Source organism: Eubalaena glacialis, chromosome 8, assembly GCF_028564815.1.
Source record: "Eubalaena glacialis isolate mEubGla1 chromosome 8, mEubGla1.1.hap2.+ XY, whole genome shotgun sequence".
Classification (NCBI taxonomy): domain Eukaryota; kingdom Metazoa; phylum Chordata; class Mammalia; order Artiodactyla; family Balaenidae; genus Eubalaena; species Eubalaena glacialis.
This window is the reverse complement of record NC_083723.1, coordinates 115,340,675-115,361,874: the sequence shown is the minus strand read 5'-3', so window position 1 is coordinate 115,361,874 and position 21,200 is coordinate 115,340,675. Positions and strand designations below refer to the sequence as shown.

Here is a 21,200-nt window from a genome sequence, read left to right as displayed (position 1 = left end):
TCATGGCGTCGCCCCGCCCATCTCCCGGAGGGGGATGTACGGAGGCGGGCGGGGAAGCAGGAGTTCCCGCCTCCAATTAGCGTCGGAGGCCCTTCCCAGCTGTGAGGACCATGGGACCGCTAGCTGAGCTCGCCCTCCGCACGGAGGGACCCGGCTCGCCGTGGCTTTGATGGTCAGTAGACGCCTCTGAAAGGCGAATGGTGTAGACGGCCCTGGAGAGCTCGGCTAGGTGGAGCCCCCGGATGGGCGTGCCGCGCCTCGGCGCTCCGCTTCAGGAGCCCCTCTTCGTTTCGCGGGCGTAAGAAACTTAACCCTGAAACTGAGCTCGCTCCTCCTTACCGTTGCTTATCTAGATGCTGTTCCCGACCTGGACCCGCCTCCCTGCCTGCTCTCTTGAATTAACTACCCTTCCAGACTCTGTTAGGCGGCCACATCCTTTCTGAAACAGTATGTCCTTCCCAAAGCTAGTCCACTGTACTCTTCTTTCCTGCAAAGGCTCAACGGTTTCTTTAAAGTCTTCATGGTTGTATTGTTCTGCAAACTTGAACTTGATTACCAACCCGCAGCCAGTGGTTCCCAAATGTCAGCACCTGGGCTGGTGGTATCAGAATCCCCTGAGGAGCCCGACCCCAGATACTACGTCTGGAGTAGGGCCAAGGAATCTGCGTTTTAGCAGGCCTCCAATTTATGCCTCCTTGATTCTGAGCCAGCCCTGGATTCTTGGCTTTTGTCTCTTAATATTGCCTTCTATTAAGTCCTGGACGAACTCCAAACTTCTCTAGACACCCCTCCCCCCAGTCCCCAAATTCTTTTCTTCTTTTTTAAATTAATTTATTTATTTTTGGCTGCGTTGGATCTTCATTGCTGCGCGCGGGCTTTCTCTAGCTGCAGCGAGCAGGGGCTGCTCTTTGTTGAGGTGCACGGGCTTCTCTTGTTGCGGAGCACGGGCTCTAGGCACGTGGGCTCAGTAGTTGTGGCTCGCGGGCTCTAGAGCGCAGGCTCAGTAGTTGTGGCGCACGGGCTTAATTGCTCCGCGGCATGTAGGATCTTCCCGGACCAGGGCTCGAACCCGTGTCCCCTGCATTGGCAGACGGACTCCCAACCACTGCGCCACCAGGGAAGTTCCGACACATTCTTAAGGTCCCCACTTATGGGTTATAGTTTTCCTAAGAACTTCCAGATTTGATTAAATTATAAACCTAACCTGCCAGCCTCACACCTTGGAGATTTCGATTTGAAATGGATCACCTGCCAAGCACTGAAGACTTCACACTGAGTCATAAGCATGAAAAATAGGAAACTTATGGAGAGAAATGTAGACCTGAATTTAGGGATTTGAGTGCATTGAATATAACTGACACTACTTCTGTGGCAAGATATGGGCCTCCATGTGCCCTGTAACTGGAAACCTCTCTCCCTGGAGAGAGGCTTACATAAAGCTATGATTACTATGATGCCCTTCTGAAGAACTTATTGATTGACCTCTGGCCCTGTAGGACTCATGCTCCCCCCACCCTTGCCTTTTCCTGCCCTCCTAACTTCTAAGTATATAAATTATAGGAAAGAATTTACTATTTTCTGGGTGCAAGTTGACTTCCCAGCTGACATGCAATAGTGTGGCTTTCTCTGGGCTACCATTCACCGCTTACCCTTCCTAGTGACATATACAAATCACTAAGATAGGAAGTTCATGAATTGGGAGGACAGGGCTTTCCATCCTTCCTAAGGGAGCTCTCTGCCCATATTATACAGCTGCCTGCCTTGCTCCCAGGAAAGAACAATGCTGTGATTCCTAGGCCACCAAAAAAAAAAAAAAAAAGCAGCGTAAACACACAAAAAAGCATAGAACTTGAGTCTGAAGATCTGGAGTTCAAACCTCAGCTCTGCCAACGATTAGCTCTATGAATTTGGACAAGTCACTTCTCCAAGCCTCAGTGCCCTTCATCAGCCATTTAACAGAGTACCTGGCCCACAGCGTGTGCTCAGCAATTTTTTATTACTTTGTTAATACTTTCCTTTCCTGGTAGCAAAAGCATTTCAGGTAAACTAAAATTCATTTACCCTCCCCTTCTTGCTGAATTACAAAATAAAAAGTTTTAACTTTAATGCTGGCTTGTATTTAAAGCAATATTGTTCTATAGACCATTTGTGGGGTCCTTAGCTCTAATGTTTTGCATCACAAATTCTGATTTTTTGCTATAAAAAGTTTAGGGTCCCAATCAGTAAACTATTTTGACTATGTAACAGCGACGCATATTTGTTTTGCAGACATGCTCTAAAAACTCCAAGGGCAAATATCCCTGACTGCCTTTTGCAGGTTGCATGACGACCCTCTTTTTGGTTCTCAGATAAGCACACTATTTGAATGGATGTATTTTAGAAGGTGAGAGAAAGGATGCCAAGCCCAGACACTGAGCTCTCAGCTTCGACATGCAAATCAGACTCCCAGTCAAATTTTAACAAACTGTGAGGACAGACTCTAAATGGCCTAACATTATAGCATCTAACCCCAAATCAAAAATCTATCCCACAGCTAGAAATAGAGAACACAGCAGGGGGATGAGGAAGGAAAAATAAAAAACTTGTTTACACAACTTCATGTTTATTTAATTTTCTACTTTTTTTTTTTTTTTTTGGTTTTTGGTTTTGGGGGGTTTTTTTTGGCCTTGCTGCAAGGCTTGTGGGATCTCAGTTCCCTGACCAGGGATTGAACCCGGGCCACAGCAATGAAAGCGCCGAGTCCTAACCACTGACCGCCAGGGAAGTCCCTAATTTTCTACTTTTAAAGGCTTGCTTGATCTCCCTTTCCCTATAAGCCTTGTAAAGAAGAAAGGAACTTATCTTTCCAGTGGTTTTAGTAACACAGAAATGAACCTTGTTCTTTCTACTTTAGTGGGATTGAGCTGTGATCTTCCTTCCGGGAGATGACCTTCTGGCCACTTTATCTACTTATACCCAAGAAGTAGCCTTTTCTCCTTATGAAGATGAACATATAAATCAAGTTTAGCATTTTTAAGATACTTATTTTAAAAATCAGCAAATTATCTGTATTAAAGCACAACCATTAACCATTTTTCTCCTCTTCAATCCAGCCTGTGTTCGTTTTCTGTTGCTGCTGTAATGGCTCCTGAGGAACTGAGGCCCTCGGTCAAACAGCCCACAAGAAACTACATGAGTGAGCATCAAACCCACCTCAGTGGAGCCCCAAGATGCCTGCAGGCGTGCAAGACTAAGAAGAGGACCGGCTGAGCTGCATCCACATTTCTGACCTGCAGAGACTATGAGGTAACAAGCATAGTCGTATTAAACTGCTACATTTGGGGGTAGTTTGTATGCAGTGATAGGTAACTAATACATGTCACAGTGGGTTGATGGAATCCATTGGCTTTAAAGGAAGGCTCAGTGGTGCTGGTGTTCGCTCAGGGAGACACCTGCTCTGTGTCAGTGCCCCCTTCTCTCGCCCCACAGGGTAAGTGTATGTGCCTTTGGCACAAGGGCCGAATGTCTGGCTGGCTTGCCCATGAGGAGGGAGCTGAACAGGGCTACCTGGAGCCCCCCAGCACCTCACTGCCTGATTCGAATGCCCTCCCCTCAAGACTTGGAAGGTACAAACAACATCTCCACCCCTCTGAAAAAAAAAACTGCACCAAAGGAATCTCTATCCAACTAAACCTTAGCTGTTCCCTAAAAGACACAACCTTTATCCTTAAGAAGGAAAGAATGAAAGGATCTAGTCCTGTGGTCAGAGCAGGACTTTTAGAGAGCAGGGAGGCTTGAGCTTCCACTCACTGTCTAGAGCCGTGGTCTCCAAAACAAGCAGGAGAATCCACTGGAATGTGGGGAAAATAATATTTTTATCACAAACAAGAAATTAAGCTTTCCCGATATCCACTCTACATGCTGACCCTGCGACCCTCTACGTCCATGTGGGCCAGACACATGTCAGAGCAGCTTTGAGAGAATAGTCCGTAGATGAGCCCAGTGCAGAGGGCGGCAGTGGCCGCCACCCCTTCCTTCGCTGCTGGAGTGTCACTGGGTGCTACCGTGGATTTCCAGTCCTGGTTAACAGGATGTACTTATTATATTATCTATATATTAATATTAACCGAAATTAACCCTGGGCAAATGCACAAGGGCCTGAACATTGCTCAGAAAAACCAGAATCTAAATGCTAATATGTGAGTGCAGGGGATCTTTAAGAAGAACGGCAGAGCTGATTCTGTTCCTATCTCTAGTATGTCACATTAACCATTAATCATTGTGGTTTTTTTCCTTTTACCTTATAATACAACTTAGCAAGAGGTTGGCAAAAAATATTTTAAATTGTCGAGAGGATAATTTGAGATACGGTGAAACTTGCCCTAAGTGAAGGCTGTGCCTCCAGAGATTGGCTAGTGATGGTAGCACCTGTATAAAACTTATAAATTATATATGTGCACGTATATATAAATATATGCAACTTTTTACCAATAGGGCACATAATCAAAACATTTGAAACAAAACAAACAAACAAAAAACACAAAATACTGTGGTGAATTCCCTGGTGGTCCAGTGGTTAGGACTCTGTGCTTTCACTGCCGAGGGCCCGGGTTCAGTCCCCGGTCAGGGAACTAAGATACCGCAAGCAGTGCACCAAAAAAAACAAAAAACAAAAATCATTTGGAAGCCATGGGTCTACAGGAGTCTATGACATTTTCTAACCTAGATATCAGAGTCTGGAAATAACCAGCAGGACCCACCTGATCCGGGAGTATAGAGGGTTAAGATGAGAAGAGAGAAAAACCAGAAAACAAAGTAAGTTTATTCGTCCTCCTTCAGAGAACATTTTCCCTGAAATAGAGTCTCCCTGACACCAGGCCCAGCTTCCACGACTGAACTGAGAGGACCTTCTTTCCCTTTACTTCCCCAACTAACCCAAAGCTTTTAAAACAGATGCCTGAAACCAAACTGGAGTGAAAAGCAGTGGCAGGTCTTCCACAATCCCAATTCTAGAATGTTCAAGCTGCCACAGGAGAGGCTGTTGGGAGTGGCCTCCAGCTGAGATGAAGCACCCACTGCTGCAGTCAGTGGGAGGTCGCTAGTCCTTGCAGAAGGAAGGGCTTTGCTGCCTCCAGGATGTCCAGTTTAGGGTCCAGTGAGCGGCCAAGCCCCTCCAACACCATGATGGCAAACACAATTGAGGCAAAGTTGCTCTCAAGCTTTACCTGAAACAGAAAAACAGTGGTTCTTTCCGAAGCCCATTGATATACAGAGTGTCCTGGGTAACATGTCACCGTCCACTCCCGGCCTCGTCTACCTGCCCATGTGATTTTTATCATCTACCTAACATTCTTTTCCCTACCCAGTCATTTTTCCCACCATCTCATCTACTCACCCAACCCCCCACCTACTAGAAATATTAAGGAAAATATAGGGGATGCAGTGTGTACAGCTCTTCTCTAGGGGAAGTGTGTAAGTGTGTGAATGACTTAAAAATACTAAAGTGAATAGTTTACAGCTACACCGGGAACCAGAAATCTAAATAAGGGTCATTCTTCAAAATCCACAGTAGTCTTTTTGAGACCAAGCACAACCGGCTTTGCTCAAATACAGCAGAGTTTCTTCCCCTTTGGAGCCAGGTTAATAGTAATAACAAATTACGTGGATTACCCAATTAATTCTCAAAAGTACTCTCATTATCTCCATTCAGTAGATAAGGAAGCTAAGGCTCAGGGTGGCTCAGGTGGTGACTTGCTCAAGGCCTCTGGGTGAGGAAGAGTAGAGCCAGGATTTAAACCTAGAACAAGAATCTCTTTTCAGGTGGACAGAAGGTCAGGCAATGGAAGGCTGACTCATGGGGAAATAATCTTTGTTAAAAGTAAAGGGGACTTCCCTGGTGGCGCAGTGGTTAAGAATCTGCCTGCCAATGCAGGGGACACGGGTTCGAGCCCTGGTCCGGGAAGACCCCACATGCCACGGAGCAACTAAATCTGTGTGCCACAACTACTGAGCCTGCACTCTAAAGCCCGTGAGCCACAACTACTGAGCCCACGTGACACAACTACTGAAGCCCAAGCGCTTAGAGCCCGTGCTCCTCAACAAGAGAAGCCCGCGCGCCGCAATGAAGAGTAGCCCCCTCGCCGCAAGTAGAGAAAGCCCACGCCAGCAACAAAGACCCAATGCAGCCATAAATAAATATTTAAATATTTTAAAATAAATAAATAAATAAGGGGTATTTGTCTCAGTTAAGGCCCAAAAACTTGTCTGGGGAGTCAGATGGCTGATCAGGAGAAAGAGGCATGTTACAAATGCACACTCATCGTGGGAATGTAAAATTGTGCAGGCTATGGAAGACAGTATGGAGCTTCCCCAAAAACTAAAAAAATACCATTTGTAAATCAACTGTACTTCAATTTAAAAGAAACTGTGATCTAGCAATCACACTTCTGCGTAAATATCCAAAAAGAATTGAAAGCAGGATCTCAAAGAGATATTCACACACCTGTGTTCATTGCAGCATTGTTCTTAGTAGCCAAGAGGTAGAAGTGGCCCAAATGTCCATCAAAGGATGAACGAATAAAGAAAATACGGTATATACATACAATGGAATATTATTGAGTCTTTAAAAAAAAGGCAATCCTATCACCTGCTACAAAGTGCATGAACCTCAAGAACATTACATCAAGTGAAATAAGCTGGTCACAAAAGGACAAATACCATATGATTCTACTTATATGAGAAATCTAGAGTCATCAAAATCATGGACACAGAAAGTGGAACAGTGGTTGCCAGGGGCTGCGGGGAGAGAGACATGGGGAGTTTTTGTTCAGTAGATACAGAGTTTTAGTTTTGCAAGATGAGAAAATTCTAGAGCTCTAGAGATCTGTTACACAACTATGTGAATGTGGTTGACACTGCTGAGCTGTGCACTTGGAGATGGGTAGGGGTAAATTTTATATTATTTTTTTAACCACAATTTAAAATGTTTTGAATTGTTTTAAATTAAGTGCCTGGTGAAGCACTTGAATAGAGTGGCTGTACTCAATCGGCCCTCTCTCTGCTGTCCTGTCCTGAGAATCACAATGACAACAGCAAACATCTAAAGCGCTGGTAACCGTTGTGTCCCACGCAGTGTGTGAGGAAGGCTGTGTGCCAATGGGCGCACCAGAGGCTGGAGAACAAAGCAGCTGGGAGTGGGGCCCCGCGGTCGGGCTGCGGGCACGGGTTCGGGCACTACCATGGGGGCCACCTGGGGGGGGCGAGTTGCTCGGTGCCGGCCTTGAGGAATGTTGCGGGGATTAAATCAGATACTAATAAATGTTACACAGCTAAATTAGATGTGTAGAGGGGAGTCACGGCACACCGCTACCGTTGTCACGGCCTCATCCGGCCCTCCCAGCGGCCCCGGGGAGACTTGGAGAGACTTGAGCAGGTCAGAGCTGGTGGGTGCAGAGCTGGCTGTGAGCCTCATCCTCCGGCTCCCCGTCCCGTGCAACTGAACTCCCAGGAGTGTGTGTTCATTCCCAGTTCTCTCCAAGCCAGCCCCCTAGCAATGATTAAAGCTTTCCCCAATCCTGAGGTGATATTTAAGTCATTTTTAAAATGGAACCTGTCAAAAGTTTTGGAAAGCATAAAGTTTTTCACCAAAAACCCCACCAATGTGGGATCACAACATGACCAAGGAAAGATCTTGCCGGACGTCAAGAAACAGAAACAGCACTCTTCACCACAGGGATCGGTGCATGCAACGTTTTCAAAAACGAGCTCTCACATAAGAAAAGTACCTGTCACCACCCTGAGGCCACCCGCCTTCCCCAGAGCCCTCCCCTCCTGCCTGACTAGAGGGCGAGCTCTCCACCCAGGCCTCACCTTGTGAGTCATCAGCAACTTAAAGACATTCGAGAGAAGGATGGAAACTTGAAGCTGGAAAACAGAATAAAGAGTCTGCAGAGGCTGCAGAGCCCCCGGGAACCCCTTCTCCCTTGCCGGCCCCATCCCACGTCCACACACACGCACACACGCACGCACGCACACACACACACCAGTGAGCAGAAACAGACTGCCTGACAAATCCCAGAAAGGACTGCACGCACGCAAGCCCAACTTCCGCCTCACAGCTGAGTTCAAAGACCCCTCGGAAGGACCAGCCTGGAGGCCTCTACCCCCGCACTCCTGGCACACACAGACATCACATGGGAATAAATAAGACAGGCAGCGCCGGGGGCCAGCTGCCGCTCCTCACTGCCAGTGGGCCACCTCTTGTTCTGACTCGCTCCAGCTAGTGTGGACTTGGGAATGAACTTGGGAAGAAAACTCAGGTTTGTCAGAACTGTGTGCAGCATACCAAGTGGGCTCTGCTGCAGGTCTAAATAGAGGACGTGAACATTCGGTATGTCCTCTGTCTGCTCAGGGGCCTCAGTCCTCCCTCGCCCCACCCCCAGGCTCCGCTGAGCTCCACGGAGATAAAGCAGCAGAACAGCTGACCCCCAGTCTGGGCAGGGCAGGTATGCAGCACTACATATGTCACCATCCCAGCAGCCACCCAGGAGAGCCTGGTCAAGGAGCCACTCTTGAAAGCCAGGATTCCAGAGGGCCACCTCACACCTCAAAGATGTGGGCAGAGGAAAAGGTTTGTTCTTTATCTGCCTTAAAACCCAAGCCCCTCAAGACCTCCCCCCATGAAGAGGTCTCCCTTAGACCTGTGGTTTGCTGTGTCCAAGGGCAAGGTAACTAAACACCCCAAGGCCCCTGCCCCTGGAGTGGCCTGCTTACCTTTTCCAGGGTGATGGTGTTCTTCCTGGCCTGGGTCACCAGCCTGGCCATCTCAGCCTTAAATCCCTCCACATCCTTGCACTCACTGGCCCGGGCATGATGCAGGATGAGCTCAGCCACTCTTTGGCCCTGGAAGACGCAAAAGAAGAAAACTTGGTAGAGTCAAGAGGGCACAAAACTAGATGCTCTGCCCAAACTTCTTCATATCCTAGTTGTTTCCACCCCAGATTTTCTACCACCCTGCTTTTGGCCACCCATCCTTTTTTAGCTTTACCTCCCCGCCCCGCCATACCTGGTAAACAGTCAAGGTCTTTTGCAGCTTGTCTTGGGCAGTGGGGCCCCACCTATACTCAGCACAGTCAAGGAAAGCAGCTGCACTGTCTCCTTTGCCTCCAAGGCCACCCAGGCCCAGCAGCAAAGCCAGTGCCTGCTACGTGGCACTGCCGACCAACCCGCCTGCCCCAGAGCCACCAGGACCTGCCGCCAGGCTGGACCAGCCACACCATCCTCGAGGGCGGTCTTCCCGCCCGAACAGAATTCCCTACTCACGGCTGACCCGGCCTCTGTGCTCCAGCCGTCTCGCTCCTCCTCCACCCAGGAAGCCCCTGATCAAAGCCTCCATGGTCTCCCCAGCACCCACGCAGCCCCGGCGGTCACAGCCCAGGAGCCAAGCTCCTCCTCCTCGGCCGTGACCTTCTTCTTCTGCCCAAACCTGTGCAGAGGAGCACCTCCCGCCCCCTCACCCGCCACTGCACCTCAGTGTTGAACCTCGGCCCGGGAGATGCTTTCCAACTGGCTCAGGCTCAAGCCTCTGGTCTGCCCCCTCAGAAGCCTCCTAAGCAGGGGTTCCTCTGAATTTTGCCTTTTCCTCCAGCTTTCTCTTTCCCAGAGTCTTTCTTGCTGGAGAATTCACTGTCACCCTTGATGTGGCACTTTACGTTGACTCAGTAGAGGCTTTGCTGAGTCCCTTTTGCTAAATAATAATTCTCAACCACTGGAGCCCCTCAGAGGCACGGGGTGAGGGGTTAAAACCACTTATGTCCCGTCCCCCCACGCCAATCAGGTGTCTTCCCACACCTGGAGAATAAGTTCCCTGAGCTGCTGCTTCTCACCAGCCCCACCTTCTCGCAGCAAATGGCACAGACCAGGGCGGCTGTTATTCAGTCAAGAAGCTAGCGTTCCCAGGGCCCAACTGTACACTTACTGCGGAAGGAAGAGAGGCCACCAGAACAACAGCATTTGGGAAGGAGGCGTGCCTTCCCATCATTCCAAACCATGAGCCGCTCGAACAGGCCCGTTCTGACTTACAGAGCCTTAGGCAGCTTCATTTCCCTGCTTCTCTTCCTTCTCCCTCCTTCCTCTCTCTGCTCCACCCATTTCCATCAGGAGCACCCTTGGCAAACACAGGCATTTACAAGAATGACAAACGCTGAGTAGCCCCAAGGTTCCCAGGGGCCTAAAAAATTCAGCCCCAACTCCTGAGGGCCCGGCAGGTCTCACCTGCCCCATCACCACGGCCATGAAGACTTCCCGGAAGTTCCTCAGGTCGGCAGCCTGCAGCTCGGCCACAATGCCGGCGTCCAGAAGCACCAGGCACAGCGGGCACCGGGCAGGCGTCACAGCCACCGCCAGTGCGTCACAGACATCTACCTGCTGAGGCTGCGCCTCTTGGCTCTTGGGAAGACCGTCGGCGCCCTGGACCAGGATGTTCCCAGGGTGAAGGTCCGCATGGACAAAGTTGTCCACAAATATCTGGGAAGAGATCAGAGCTACTCTAGGCTAAGTCAACCTGACCATCCCATCACCACGAGGCCACATGTGGAAAAGCTTCCAGGGTGACGGCGAGTTCCCGATGATGAATTACAAGGCAGAGAGGTGTGCGTTTTATAAAGCCTCAGGGCTTGATATCGTTGATTCAGAATTTGTACAGGGACAAGCCAGGTTGATGTTTTCAAGAGAAAGTTTATTTTCAAAGTAAAGAGCATTAAAAATGATCATAGGGGAACATGATCAAAGACCAAACCGCATTTCAAGAGACTTATTTTTACTCTATGAGTTGAGCAATTAATATTCAAATTAAAAATTATCTAGTCATTGTTGACAGATTTTCCCCAAACCTCTCAGTTCTTAAAATTCATGTAACTTCCTTTCTTTAAAAATATTTCATAAATCAGACTTCACCTCCATTACCTCCATCCGTCCACATAATGAAGTCTAAACAGTGATCCTGACAACCGTACTGGCACGTGGAATCGGGGAGGCTGGGAGAAATGGCTTTGAACCTGCTAAGCAGGAAAGAAAGCCCCAGGGACTGTGATGGAGGGAAAGTCAGGCGTGACTTTGTGGAACAGGAATCTGCCTGCTGTGAAAGATCAGAGAAACCACCAGCAATCCTTCTATGAGGGGAAGGAGAGACCCGGGGCAGAGGTACAGAACAGCTGCTGCTGGAGGGGCTCCTGGGGGACTCCTTCCGGCCAACACAGAGCCCTTCCTCTACTGGATGCAGGCCGAAGACCCCATCCCTCATGGTGGTCATGGCAGCAGGTCACAGAGGGACCCTTCTAGTCCAGATCCTGGCTCTGCTGGAGGTAAGGGAGGCTGCTATCCTGGTGAAAATCCCGGGAACTGAGGGAGCCGGGGCCTGCACACCTGTAGGATACTGTCACCAAAGGCTAGCTGACCCCCGACCCTGGGACAGAACCTCCTGGCACCTTGCTGTTAGCTGAGCCCCCAGGGTCCTTGATCCCACAAGCTGGAAGCCCCCCGTGATCTCCCGACTCCTGAGCGCTGCTCAGCACTGCTTCTCCCCTAGCTACTCCCCCCTGCACCCTCCCCTCTGGCCCACGGTGCGCCTCGGAGCCCTGTTACCGGGGACAAAGTTCTCTCCCCACTGAGCTTCCACTGCGCTGACGGTGGAAACCCAGCTCACCAGCAACAACCCCACTTCTCCAGGAGCCCCTTGGGTGAGGGCTACCTATTCTCGATACCCACGCACCCCAGGGCTGGAGGTGAAGTCAGAGCCACTCAACCACCACCCCCCCTCACCCTGAGCCCTCTCCAGGAGTGTCTGGCTTACAGCCTCCTGTGCTGTCCACCTGCACCACACCACCGTCCGGCTCAGAACGCCCATTCTCACCTCCGCCCCACTTCTGCCACCTGCCTGGCCCTCACGGCTCCACCTTGGTTACCTGGTTTCTTTCCTCCTACTCTCTGACCACATGCCTGGTTCCTTCCTACCCCGATTCTGCACCCCCAGACCTGGGCACTCGTCCTCACTATGCATCCTAGACCAGCCGTCTCTGCCTCGACCACTCTCTTCTGTGCCAACCACCAGGAAGACCTCAGACCCTCGACAATCTCAGTATCTTCTTTTTTTTTTTTTTTTTTAATTTATTTATTTTTACTTATTATTTTTGGCTGTGTTCGGTCTTTGTTGCCGTGCGCGGGCTTTCTCTAGTTGCAGCAAGCGGGGGCTACTCTTCGTTGTGGTGCGCGGGCTTCTCATTGCGGTGGCTTCTCTTGTTGCAGAGCACAGGCTCTAGAGCGCGCGGGCTTCAGTAGATGTGGCGCGTGGGATCAGTAGTTGTGGCTCGTGGGCTCTAGAGCGCAGGCTCAGTAGTTGTGGCTCACGGGCTTAGTTGCTCCGCGGCATGTGGGATCTTCCCGGACCAGGGCTTGAACCCGTGTCACCTGCATTGGCAGGCGGATTCTTAACCACTGCGCCACCAGGGAAGCCTGCGTATCTTCTTTCTTTGCTCCTACACGTGAGCTGCTAACAATGCTGGGTTCCTGCTGTTACTACTAGTGATGAAATAACTGATAATTGCTTTGGGCTCACTGTAGCCTTTTTTGAGTGTCAACTCATTAATAATTATTGTCAGGCCATCCTCTCCAAGGAGACAGCTAGACTTCCTTCACATCCTGGAAGAGATGGCACCACTTCCTGAACAAATCCTGGGGCTGGGACGGCCCATCCTAAATGACCCTCGGGTACCCGTACTTAACCCACTTATTTAGCATCGCCTGTCTTCCCACTGAACAGGAATGTTCCCTGAACATTGTTGTCATGTCTCTTTTGCTCACAACTGTAAATCCAGCACTTAATTCAGTGCGTGGCACGTAGCAGGTGCTCAACAAATACTTGCTGAAGGAATGAATGAAATAGCATGTAACACCCGAGGTTGTCTTTGGCTGTTTGTCTAAACTGTAGGCAAGTCGGGCGGGGCCTGGGTCTCCCTCCGCAGTCTTGCACAGAGACACAGCGCATGACACGGAGAAAGTGCTCAACAGAAAGCTGTAGAAGAAGGCGCGTTTGGGTCAGCTCGGCTATCTCTAGAGCTGACCCTCTCCAGCCAGTGGCCGGTTGCTTGGCCGAGCAGGGTCCCACGCCTCCCACACACAATTCCACCGCGTGCCAGCTAAGCGCCCGCCCTGCCGTGAACTCACCATCTTCAGGAGCATGTTGATCCCCAGCCGCGCAATCTTCCTCTTCACGTCCACGGGAATCCCTGCTTGCTGGTAACTAGACACAGGCACACTCTCCTGGGGGAAGATAGGGGAGAGAACAGCTTTAGCCTGCACAGCCCGCGACTGCCCCGCTCCTCATCTCCACGGGGACACACCCGCACGGCCTTCCCACTGATTGGGAAGTGACCCGGAGAGGTTTTCCTTTCTTAGAGCCCCTATGAATCTGTTACCCACAAGATAATTTTAACCTATTTACACTTCCCTTCTACAATACGTATCAACAAGTCCCATAGGTTTACTAGGGAGGAAATCCATTGACTGCCACCCACAGGTAAGAGGCTTTGCTGTCAGGGTGAGCTTGTTTCTGGTCAAGAATCAGCCAATAGGGACATGAATGAGCTCTGTGACCTCACTGGAGGGAAAAGAAAAGGAAGAGAGAAGAAAGGGGAGCCAGTCAGTACGCATTTCGCATTTCGTATAGGTTATTTAATTGTCAAAGCAGCCTATTGAGATAGATCTTGTTATCCCTAATTAACAAATAAAAGAACTAAAGCCCAGAGAGTTTAAGTAACTTGCTCAAAGTCACACAACTAGTAACAGTGGGTCATTCAGGTCACTCCTCTGGATCTCATTACCATCTTTACAAAGGAGACTGAACCAGGAGACAGCTAAGGCCATGACAGGAATACTTGCTGAGCACTTCCGCTGTGCAGTCTCTGTGCAGAGGGCATTTTGCATTCAATGTGTCATGGACTTTTGGGACAACCCTACGAGGCAGGAAGGGTTGCCTGCTGTTGTACAGGAGGGAACTGAAGCCAGCCAGCAAATACAGTGGCAGAGCAGACTTCCAAATCCAGAAAGTCTGAGGCCAGGGCCAGGCTCTCAGCCACCTTGCTACACTGCTTTCCACCCTCAGGCGTATCCAAACCCCTCTCAGTTTTACAGGCAGTAATCACATGCTCTCTTGGCTTTTGTCTTTTCCAACTCAGGCCTTCCTGTGAAGGGGAGACGACCTGACTGAGCAAAAGGCGCGGCCAGGGTAAGCTCTCAGTCTTACTTCATACGTTTCCACCAAGACATCCCTGGTGACAAAGGGACGCAGAGGGGTGGGGAATTTGACAGAGTTCACATTCAGGAAGTTGCATTGGAAGTGTTCTAGATTCCGAGCTTCATAACGCAGGTCGATCTACAGGGAAATGGAGAGAAGAGGTGAGGGAAGGGGTAGTCTGGGCCCAGGGACAGCAAAATCTGAACCCCCCCAAGAGCTAGCAAGTCCCGCGATTCACCTGCCTTCCCCCCCTACTCTCCTGCAGAACTCCCAAGAAACTCAGGCTGCCCCAGAAGTCTCGAGCCCCATCCCTACCCCACGACGTGAACTCCAAGCTGCAGACAGCAGACACGCTGGAGGACTTGTCTAAACTGAATTTACATTCACCCTGCCCCCAGTCACCTGTGAGTCACTGCAGATTACACCTTCTCTCTTACCCTCCACACCCATGAGAGACTCAGTGCCATCAACTCTGCAGCCCTCACCACTCTCAGATCTGTTCCCCTTTTCCATCCCACTGTTCCTCCCATGGTGACTCAAAACCAGTCACCTGAACCCTAACAGAGGTGTCCTAGTTGGGCCCCCTGTCCCCCGTCTTCCCTCTCTCCATTCCGTGTGCTGGTGTCCCCCCACCCCACCTGCAGGATGGAGTCTGCATTCATTAGGATGACGTCCAAGGTGGACCATGGTTTGGCCCCTGCTTCTCTCTCCAGGTCCATCTCTTGGGGCGCCTCCTCCTTCCTCTACTGCCCAAAACTCCAGCTGCACCCAAGCTGCAGAGTGCTGAACATCTCAGCCTGCCAGACGCCTCCCCTCTCAGTGCCTTGTTTACTCCCCCTGACTGGAATGTTCTTCCCTCATTTGGGCCAACTGCAAACACTCCCCTTTGGAGAATCAGCGCAAGCCTAGGGAGCCTGGACCCTCAGGGTGGAATGACCACTTCCCCTCTCGAGCCTCAGCTGAACCCGACTGAACCTGTAGGGACTCCTATTGTAACTCGTGCTTTTTCTCCAAATATTTCACATCAGCCCTCCTCCTCCTACTATATATTCCTTGAGGACAGGAAAACCTCACTTGTTTTCTTAGTTCACCAGCTTCTAACACAGTTCTTAATACATGTTACATGAATTTATAAATGAACATACACCCCCTACATACACCCAGACTCTAAGATTTCAAGGCTGGGAACGTGATCGGACCACTGAGAGAGCTACAGCTGGTAGGAAGAGTTGATTTTTGAGACAAATGGGGTGCGCTATAGAGGTCTGAGCTTCAAGTGATGGGATCCCATGATGCCTATCAGACTTCTCAAAGGGGAACTGAAGCTCAGGTGGGTGGTAGAACTGAGAGTGATTAATGCCAAGACGGGTGTCAGAAAAGAAGTTATTTTTCTCTGTTTCAATTTTCTTTTATTATCGAAACTACACAACTCCATAGCATAAAGCAAAGCTTTCTAAACGTTAAAACGCATTCCTGGGGCTTAAAACCCTAAATCAGAGGACATAAATGAAGACTTGGCACACTGCTTCTGAAAGCCTGCCAATTTCTGTGCCAACCGCCAGGAAGCCAGCACAGATGCCTCCTTGGAGCCCTGAGAGCCTCCAGCATGTTTACCAAGTCTGGCTACTTAAACGGGTGTCCCAAGGGCCCTGGACAAGGAGGAGGTCTTTGTCTACTCATTAAGCCCCAGAAACAAAGCAAAACAAAGGCACAGTGTGTGACTTAGCTAATTCTTCTTCTCCTTCTGGAGTTCGGCCATTGATTGTGGCACAGATAATGCTATATGTTCCACCAGACTCATTTCATTTTCATCCCAGTCACTAAGGAAGACCGCCGTCCCCAAGCTCCTTTGTAGTTACACTGGGCCCCTGTGATTAAAGCTCTGACCTGTAGACTGGGAAGAAGTGATATATATCACTTCCAGACCTGGCCACAGAATCCTTTACATGACCCTCCGTGGTCTCCCTCCCCATTCCACACTGACCCCAGATGACAAATTTGGGAGGAAACTGGGTCCCTGAATAACTATGGAGTAGAGCTCCCACTCACTCCCTCAGTTCACCTGCATGGAGTTTTCATATAAGCAAAAAATAACATTGTTGCATTAAGTCACTGAGATTTGGATATTCTTTGTTATATCAGCTAGCATCACCGATCCTGACTAATATACTACATTAGCCACAACACACTGGGAAAATACTCATCCATTCAGCATTTACTAAGCAGCTGCTAATGGCAAAAACTGTTGTGTGCTATTTACAACTGAGGGAAAGAGAATTCACCTGTTGCACCATGAGCTTCTCAAATTCCTCCACAATCTCAGGCAAGCTGAGCCACTTGATTCCTGGCAAAAGTGCAAGGACTCGGCTGCCCATCTTCATCAGCAGCAGGTCCATCTGCACCTGAGCAAGCAGGCCAGGGTGCAACACCTGCCAAAAAGAGGTACAGTGAGACAGGAGGGATCAATCAGGAGGGCAAGTTCACCCAGCCAGGGCTGGGTCCCACCGTCAAAGGAGAGTCAGCAGGCTTCTCATCAGAGCAAAGGGGAAGCAGTCCCAATGCCCAGGATGCTCCTGCCTTCCTCCCTTTGTGTCTTCCTGAGGAGACTCAGAGGGCAGCTCCCCTGCATGGCACTCAGCTTTGCTGGGAAGAATAGGTGGGCTTCTCCTTCCAAATACATTAAGTTTAGATCAGTGACTCCTAAACATTAGCGAGCATAAAAGTCACCGTGGGTTGCTTGGTGAAAATGTGGACTCCCAGATCTCCTCCAAGACCTACTGAATCAGGGACTTCCCTGGTGGTCTAGCGGTTAAGACTCCACGCTCCCAAGGCAGGGGGCCCGGGTTTGATCCCTGATCAGGGAACTAGATCCCACATGCTGCAACTAAGAGCCTACATGCTGCAACTAAGACCCAGCGCAGCCAAATAAATAAATAAATAAATATTATAAAAAAGAAAAAGATGTACTGAATCAGACTGGCTGGAAGGGGAGCTGGGAATCTGCATTTTACTGAGTGTACAGGTAGCTGAGTCAGGTGGTCCAAAGCCTGCAAAATACTGCTCTAGAGCCACAGAACTACAGAGATGGGATGGAAAGAGTTCAAACTCCAGTTCTGCAACCCATTTCCTGTACGAAACTGGACAAGCTGCGCAACTTCTCTCAGCCTCCTGTTCTATCATTTAAAACATGCAGATAGGGGACTTCCCTGGTGGTCCAGTGGTTAAGACTCTATGCTTCCAATGCAGGGGGGCGCCGGTTCGATCCCTGGTTAGGGAACCAAGATCCCACATGCTGCATGGAATGGCCAAAACAAACAAAAAAAACCCATGCAGACAATAGCCCCTACCTCCACCTCAAATCCTTTTAGGAATAAAGTGGAGTATAAATAAAGATATAAGAAAAACAAATGCCTATCTCGGGCATCTAATAAAGATTAAACAATGCATCTGACGTGACGGGCATGTTTCCTGGTATACAGCAGGCATCCACTCCTTTTGTATCCCACAGAGCAGAGGGACCAGTGTTTTGGACCAGTGTTTCCTAAATGTGCCTAATGATGAGAATCATTTGCAGCATTTATAAAAAGCCAGGCCCAGGCTCTTCGCTTGGAAAGTATGACTCAGTATGTCTGAGTGAGGCACCCTTGGGAGGGTTTTATCTGAGGGGGTAAAAGAGAGCACCGGGGTATTTGCTACTAGCATCTGCCAGTTCTCCTGGGGACGTGCTGAACAGGGGTGGAAAGGTGTGGAGAGAAGAGCTGATGGAGCCCAGCAAGGGGTGATTGGAAATAAAGAGAGAAGGAAGCCACTTCTGTAAAATGAATGCCACCCTCTTGGGCTCACCACAGCACACCTAACACAGTCTGTCTCCGATCTGTCCTGACCCCAGAGCAGGAGGTCAGCTGAATGGTGGGTCCTCCACCCACAGCGGCAGCCAACTCCAAACCCTCTTCATTTTCCTCTTTCAGACCATTCACATCACCACTCCTTCAAGCCAAGAAATCAAACAGCTTGCGCATCATAGGCACTCAGAGAATGGTCAAGCTAAAATAAATCAATGGAAGGCAATGTGGGATGACTTGCAAACGGGGACTTCCTGATCTGGGCAGCTCCGTGGAGTCGGTGAGATTTTAGAGATGGGAAGGGCCTGGCTGCAAACATCGGAACACTTACTTTCACGGCCACGGGGATGAGGTGATCTGGTTGTGGTCCATGGGGGAGTCCCGAAGCCTGAGACAAGACTGCATTTGATCCAACCAGGTCAGCTTTAGGGAAGAGCAGCCTTTCTAGAAATGACTGGTCGGCAAGACTTCCGTGAGGCCTCCACGCCTTCCCCAAGTGTCCAGGGAGCTCTCCCAGCCCCTGGACTTTCCCAGCTTCCGAAGAAAGCTGCAGTCTGGAGACCGTGGCCAGTCTCCGGATGCTGTCATTCTCCAGGAAGGCAGGATTGGCACGTGCTTTGTACACTTGGGCCACGCAGCCGGAACCCACAGGCTCCTGCTTCTCAAAGCAAAGGACCCTCCCCCAGTCCTCTCCGAAGGCCTGCCGTAGGAAGTGTTCAGTGTGGGTCCAAGGATGGGGCGTTACCTGGACGTGCAGCTTGGAGAACTGCGCACAGAAAGCCTCTGAGAAGAGATCACGCCGGGTGCTGGCCCACTGGCCGAGTTTGATGTACGTTGGCCCGGAGGTCTCGGTGGCTTTCAGAAGCAGGTGGAGCCAGAGCCTGGAGACACTGGGAGCCAGGTAGGTGAGGGGGTAGAGTAGAAGGAGGGGGAAGAATTTCACCAAGAGCGCCCCCGCCCGGAGCCAGATCCGCAAGTGCAGAAGGAGGCAGCCTAGCCGCCGCTCCGGGGGGACTGTCTCCAGTGGCCCGTTTTCAGCCAGGTCACTCCAACTGGTCCTTTGCCGACACAAGCTCTCAGGGGCCCCCTTGCCAATGTCCTCAGAGGCTGAGATGAGTTTGGGCAAAGTGCCAAGCAGAAGCCAACAAAGTCTAGCCTTGCGACAGCACCCAGAGGGTCTCAGAAGGCCGAAGTCCTTTCTGAGCTCCAAGCCCCTTAGGTGCGACAAGCAGACCCTGACAGAGAAGCGCCAGGGGGTCACCATGCTCTCCCAGAGGTCGCGGTCCAGGCTGCCTGCCTCCACTTAAGGAGCACCCATTTTCGTTCCTTCTTTCCGCAAGGCTGGCCTGAGTCGGGGCCCCAGCTGAGTATTCCACTTGAAAGCGAGGCAGCTGTGAGACGCGGGGCGCTCAGACCTCGCCTCGCATGTGCAGCCTCTGCTGGGTCCTGCTGCGAGTCCCGCCTCCGCAGGGCCGCCCAGCCCCGCGGGCCCGCAACCCTGCCCCGCCTCCGCCGCAGGAGGGCTGGCGCATCTGTCCCCGCTCCCTCCCGGGTACCTCGCCGGGACCTGAGGCCCGAGGGCTTTCAGAACTGAGCGCCGGAAGGGCCAAGCCAGGCCCAGGTCGGGGAGGTGACCCGCGCGAGGTGGCCGCGCGGGTGGAGACAGAGCCGGGCGGCCGCAGGGTCACCGCGCACGCCGGCCGGCGCGCGGAGGGGCTGCGCGGGGTGGGACTGGGGCGACCGTGCGGAGGGCCGCGGCGCCGAGAGCCCGGGTGGGGGTGAGGAAGGGCCAGGCGGGGCGAGGCGTGGAGAGCTGGGGCGGGGGGCGGGGGCAGTGCGGAAGGCCGAGGACCCGGGCACTGAGTATGGGGTGGGGAGGAGTCGGGCGGGGTTGTAGAGAGCCGAGTCCCCGCGCGCGGTGGGGGTCCGGGCGCCAAGGGCGTGGAAGGGGCGCGGAGGGCCGGGGATCGGAGGGCCGGGGATCAGAGGGTCGGGGATCGGGGCGCCGAGGGCCGAGGATCGGGGCGCCGAGGGCCGGGGATCGGAGGGTCGGAGATCGGGGCGCCGAGGGCCGAGGATCCGGGCGCCGAGGGCCGGGGATCGGGGCGCCGAGGGCCGGGGATCGGGGCGCCGAGGGCCGGGGATCGGGCCGCGGAGGACCGGGAGTCCGGGCGCGGAGGACCCGGAATCCGGGCGCAGAGGGCCGGGGATCCGGACGTGGAGGCCGCGCGATCCGCGTCTTCCGGGACCGCCCGCCCGCAGGCTCGGGGACCGCCCCTTAAAGCCGACGCGAGCCGGACTGCGGCCCAGGCTCACCCGGCCCTCGCGTCTTGGAGTCCCAGAAATAGAATTAACCCAAAACGCCAACGCGCCCTCCACGCCCCCTCTCCCCGCTGCGCGTCTGTCTCTCCACTGACATCCTTAGCTTTCCTTACAAAGAGCGCGGAAACGCGGAAACGCTGGGTGAACTGAAAGTCGGTTCCTGAACACGGGTCTGGTTTTCAACTGAGCAGGAAGGGAGGGGGGGAGGTGAGGGCGGGGGTTGGGAGTGTTGTCCTTGGATGGCTGGAGTCCCTGGCTGCCCCGATTTGGGGAACGTGTTTGGACCTTGGGGAGTGGCTCCGGAAAGAATATTCATTCATTCAACCAATACTTATTAAGCCCCAGTATTTCTTAAACTCAGTCCAGTATTTATCGAGGCTCAATAATATCTATCGTGCTAGGTCCTGGGGACAAGGAGACACATACTGACCTTACAGACTCATCACTTATGAGGAAGACCCCACGGTGAAGGAAATGAAGAAGGGGGAGACATAAGATGGCAGCTACTTGGAAGAGGAAAGGAGAGCCTTGGTGGTGGGAGGGTGTTCGGTCTCAGAAAGAATAAAGCCCCCAGATGGAAGGTATTTGGTGTGAGGTTTTGGGGGAGTTTGTTTTTTTAACCTTGAAGAACCAAAGGAAGGTCAGCTACCTCTAGAGAGCAAAGAAGAGCAGAACAGAGCTTGGAAATCAGCCAACACAGCCAGGGAGGGCCCAGTGGTCTTATGCTCTGCTCTTTGGGGCTTAGGAGGCTGCCCTGTGCTGGGGTACCA

At 51.6% G+C, this 21,200-nt stretch overlaps 1 protein-coding gene and 1 long non-coding RNA gene across 4 annotated transcripts; one reads left to right on the top strand and one right to left on the bottom strand.

Annotated features, from left to right (window-relative positions):
- The first annotated feature begins 3,097 nt into the window (after positions 1-3,097).
- On the top strand, positions 3,098-14,664 carry LOC133096927 (uncharacterized). Its single transcript, XR_009701899.1, has 3 exons — positions 3,098-3,285; positions 14,208-14,257; positions 14,532-14,664. It is a non-coding gene; the product is annotated as an uncharacterized LOC133096927 (long non-coding RNA).
- Positions 4,782-20,332, bottom strand: ADCK2 (aarF domain containing kinase 2). 3 transcript variants are annotated; one of them, XM_061198821.1, is made up of 8 exons: positions 18,440-20,332; positions 16,549-16,695; positions 14,276-14,404; positions 13,198-13,293; positions 10,252-10,503; positions 8,752-8,880; positions 7,849-7,902; positions 4,782-5,204 (listed from the first exon to the last, which is right to left on the bottom strand). In XM_061198821.1, the coding sequence occupies exons 1-8, from the start codon at positions 19,370-19,372 to the stop codon at positions 5,064-5,066; spliced, it is 1,881 nt and encodes a 626-aa protein (XP_061054804.1). In that variant the 5' UTR covers positions 19,373-20,332; the 3' UTR covers positions 4,782-5,063. The 3 variants fall into 3 exon arrangements, with proteins under 3 accessions (XP_061054804.1, XP_061054805.1, XP_061054806.1); XM_061198822.1 differs by having other exon boundaries at positions 10,402-10,503; positions 18,440-19,373; XM_061198823.1 differs by lacking the exon at positions 10,252-10,503.
- Positions 20,333-21,200: the final 868 nt, after the last annotated feature.

Bases quoted from the DNA above. Each gene is read 5' to 3' on its own strand.
- ADCK2 (XM_061198821.1), bottom strand. From the start codon at position 19,372: ATGGTGACCCCCTGGCGCTTCTCTGTCAGGGTCTGCTTGTCGCACCTA. The intron at 14,405-16,548 runs GTGAATTCTCTT...ATTTCCCTGTAG, and splicing joins AGAAGCTCATGGTGCAACAG to ATCGACCTGCGTTATGAAGC. The intron at 8,881-10,251 runs GTGAGACCTGCC...TGCGTCTTCCAG, and splicing joins TGGCCGTGGTGATGGGGCAG to GGCCAAAGAGTGGCTGAGCT.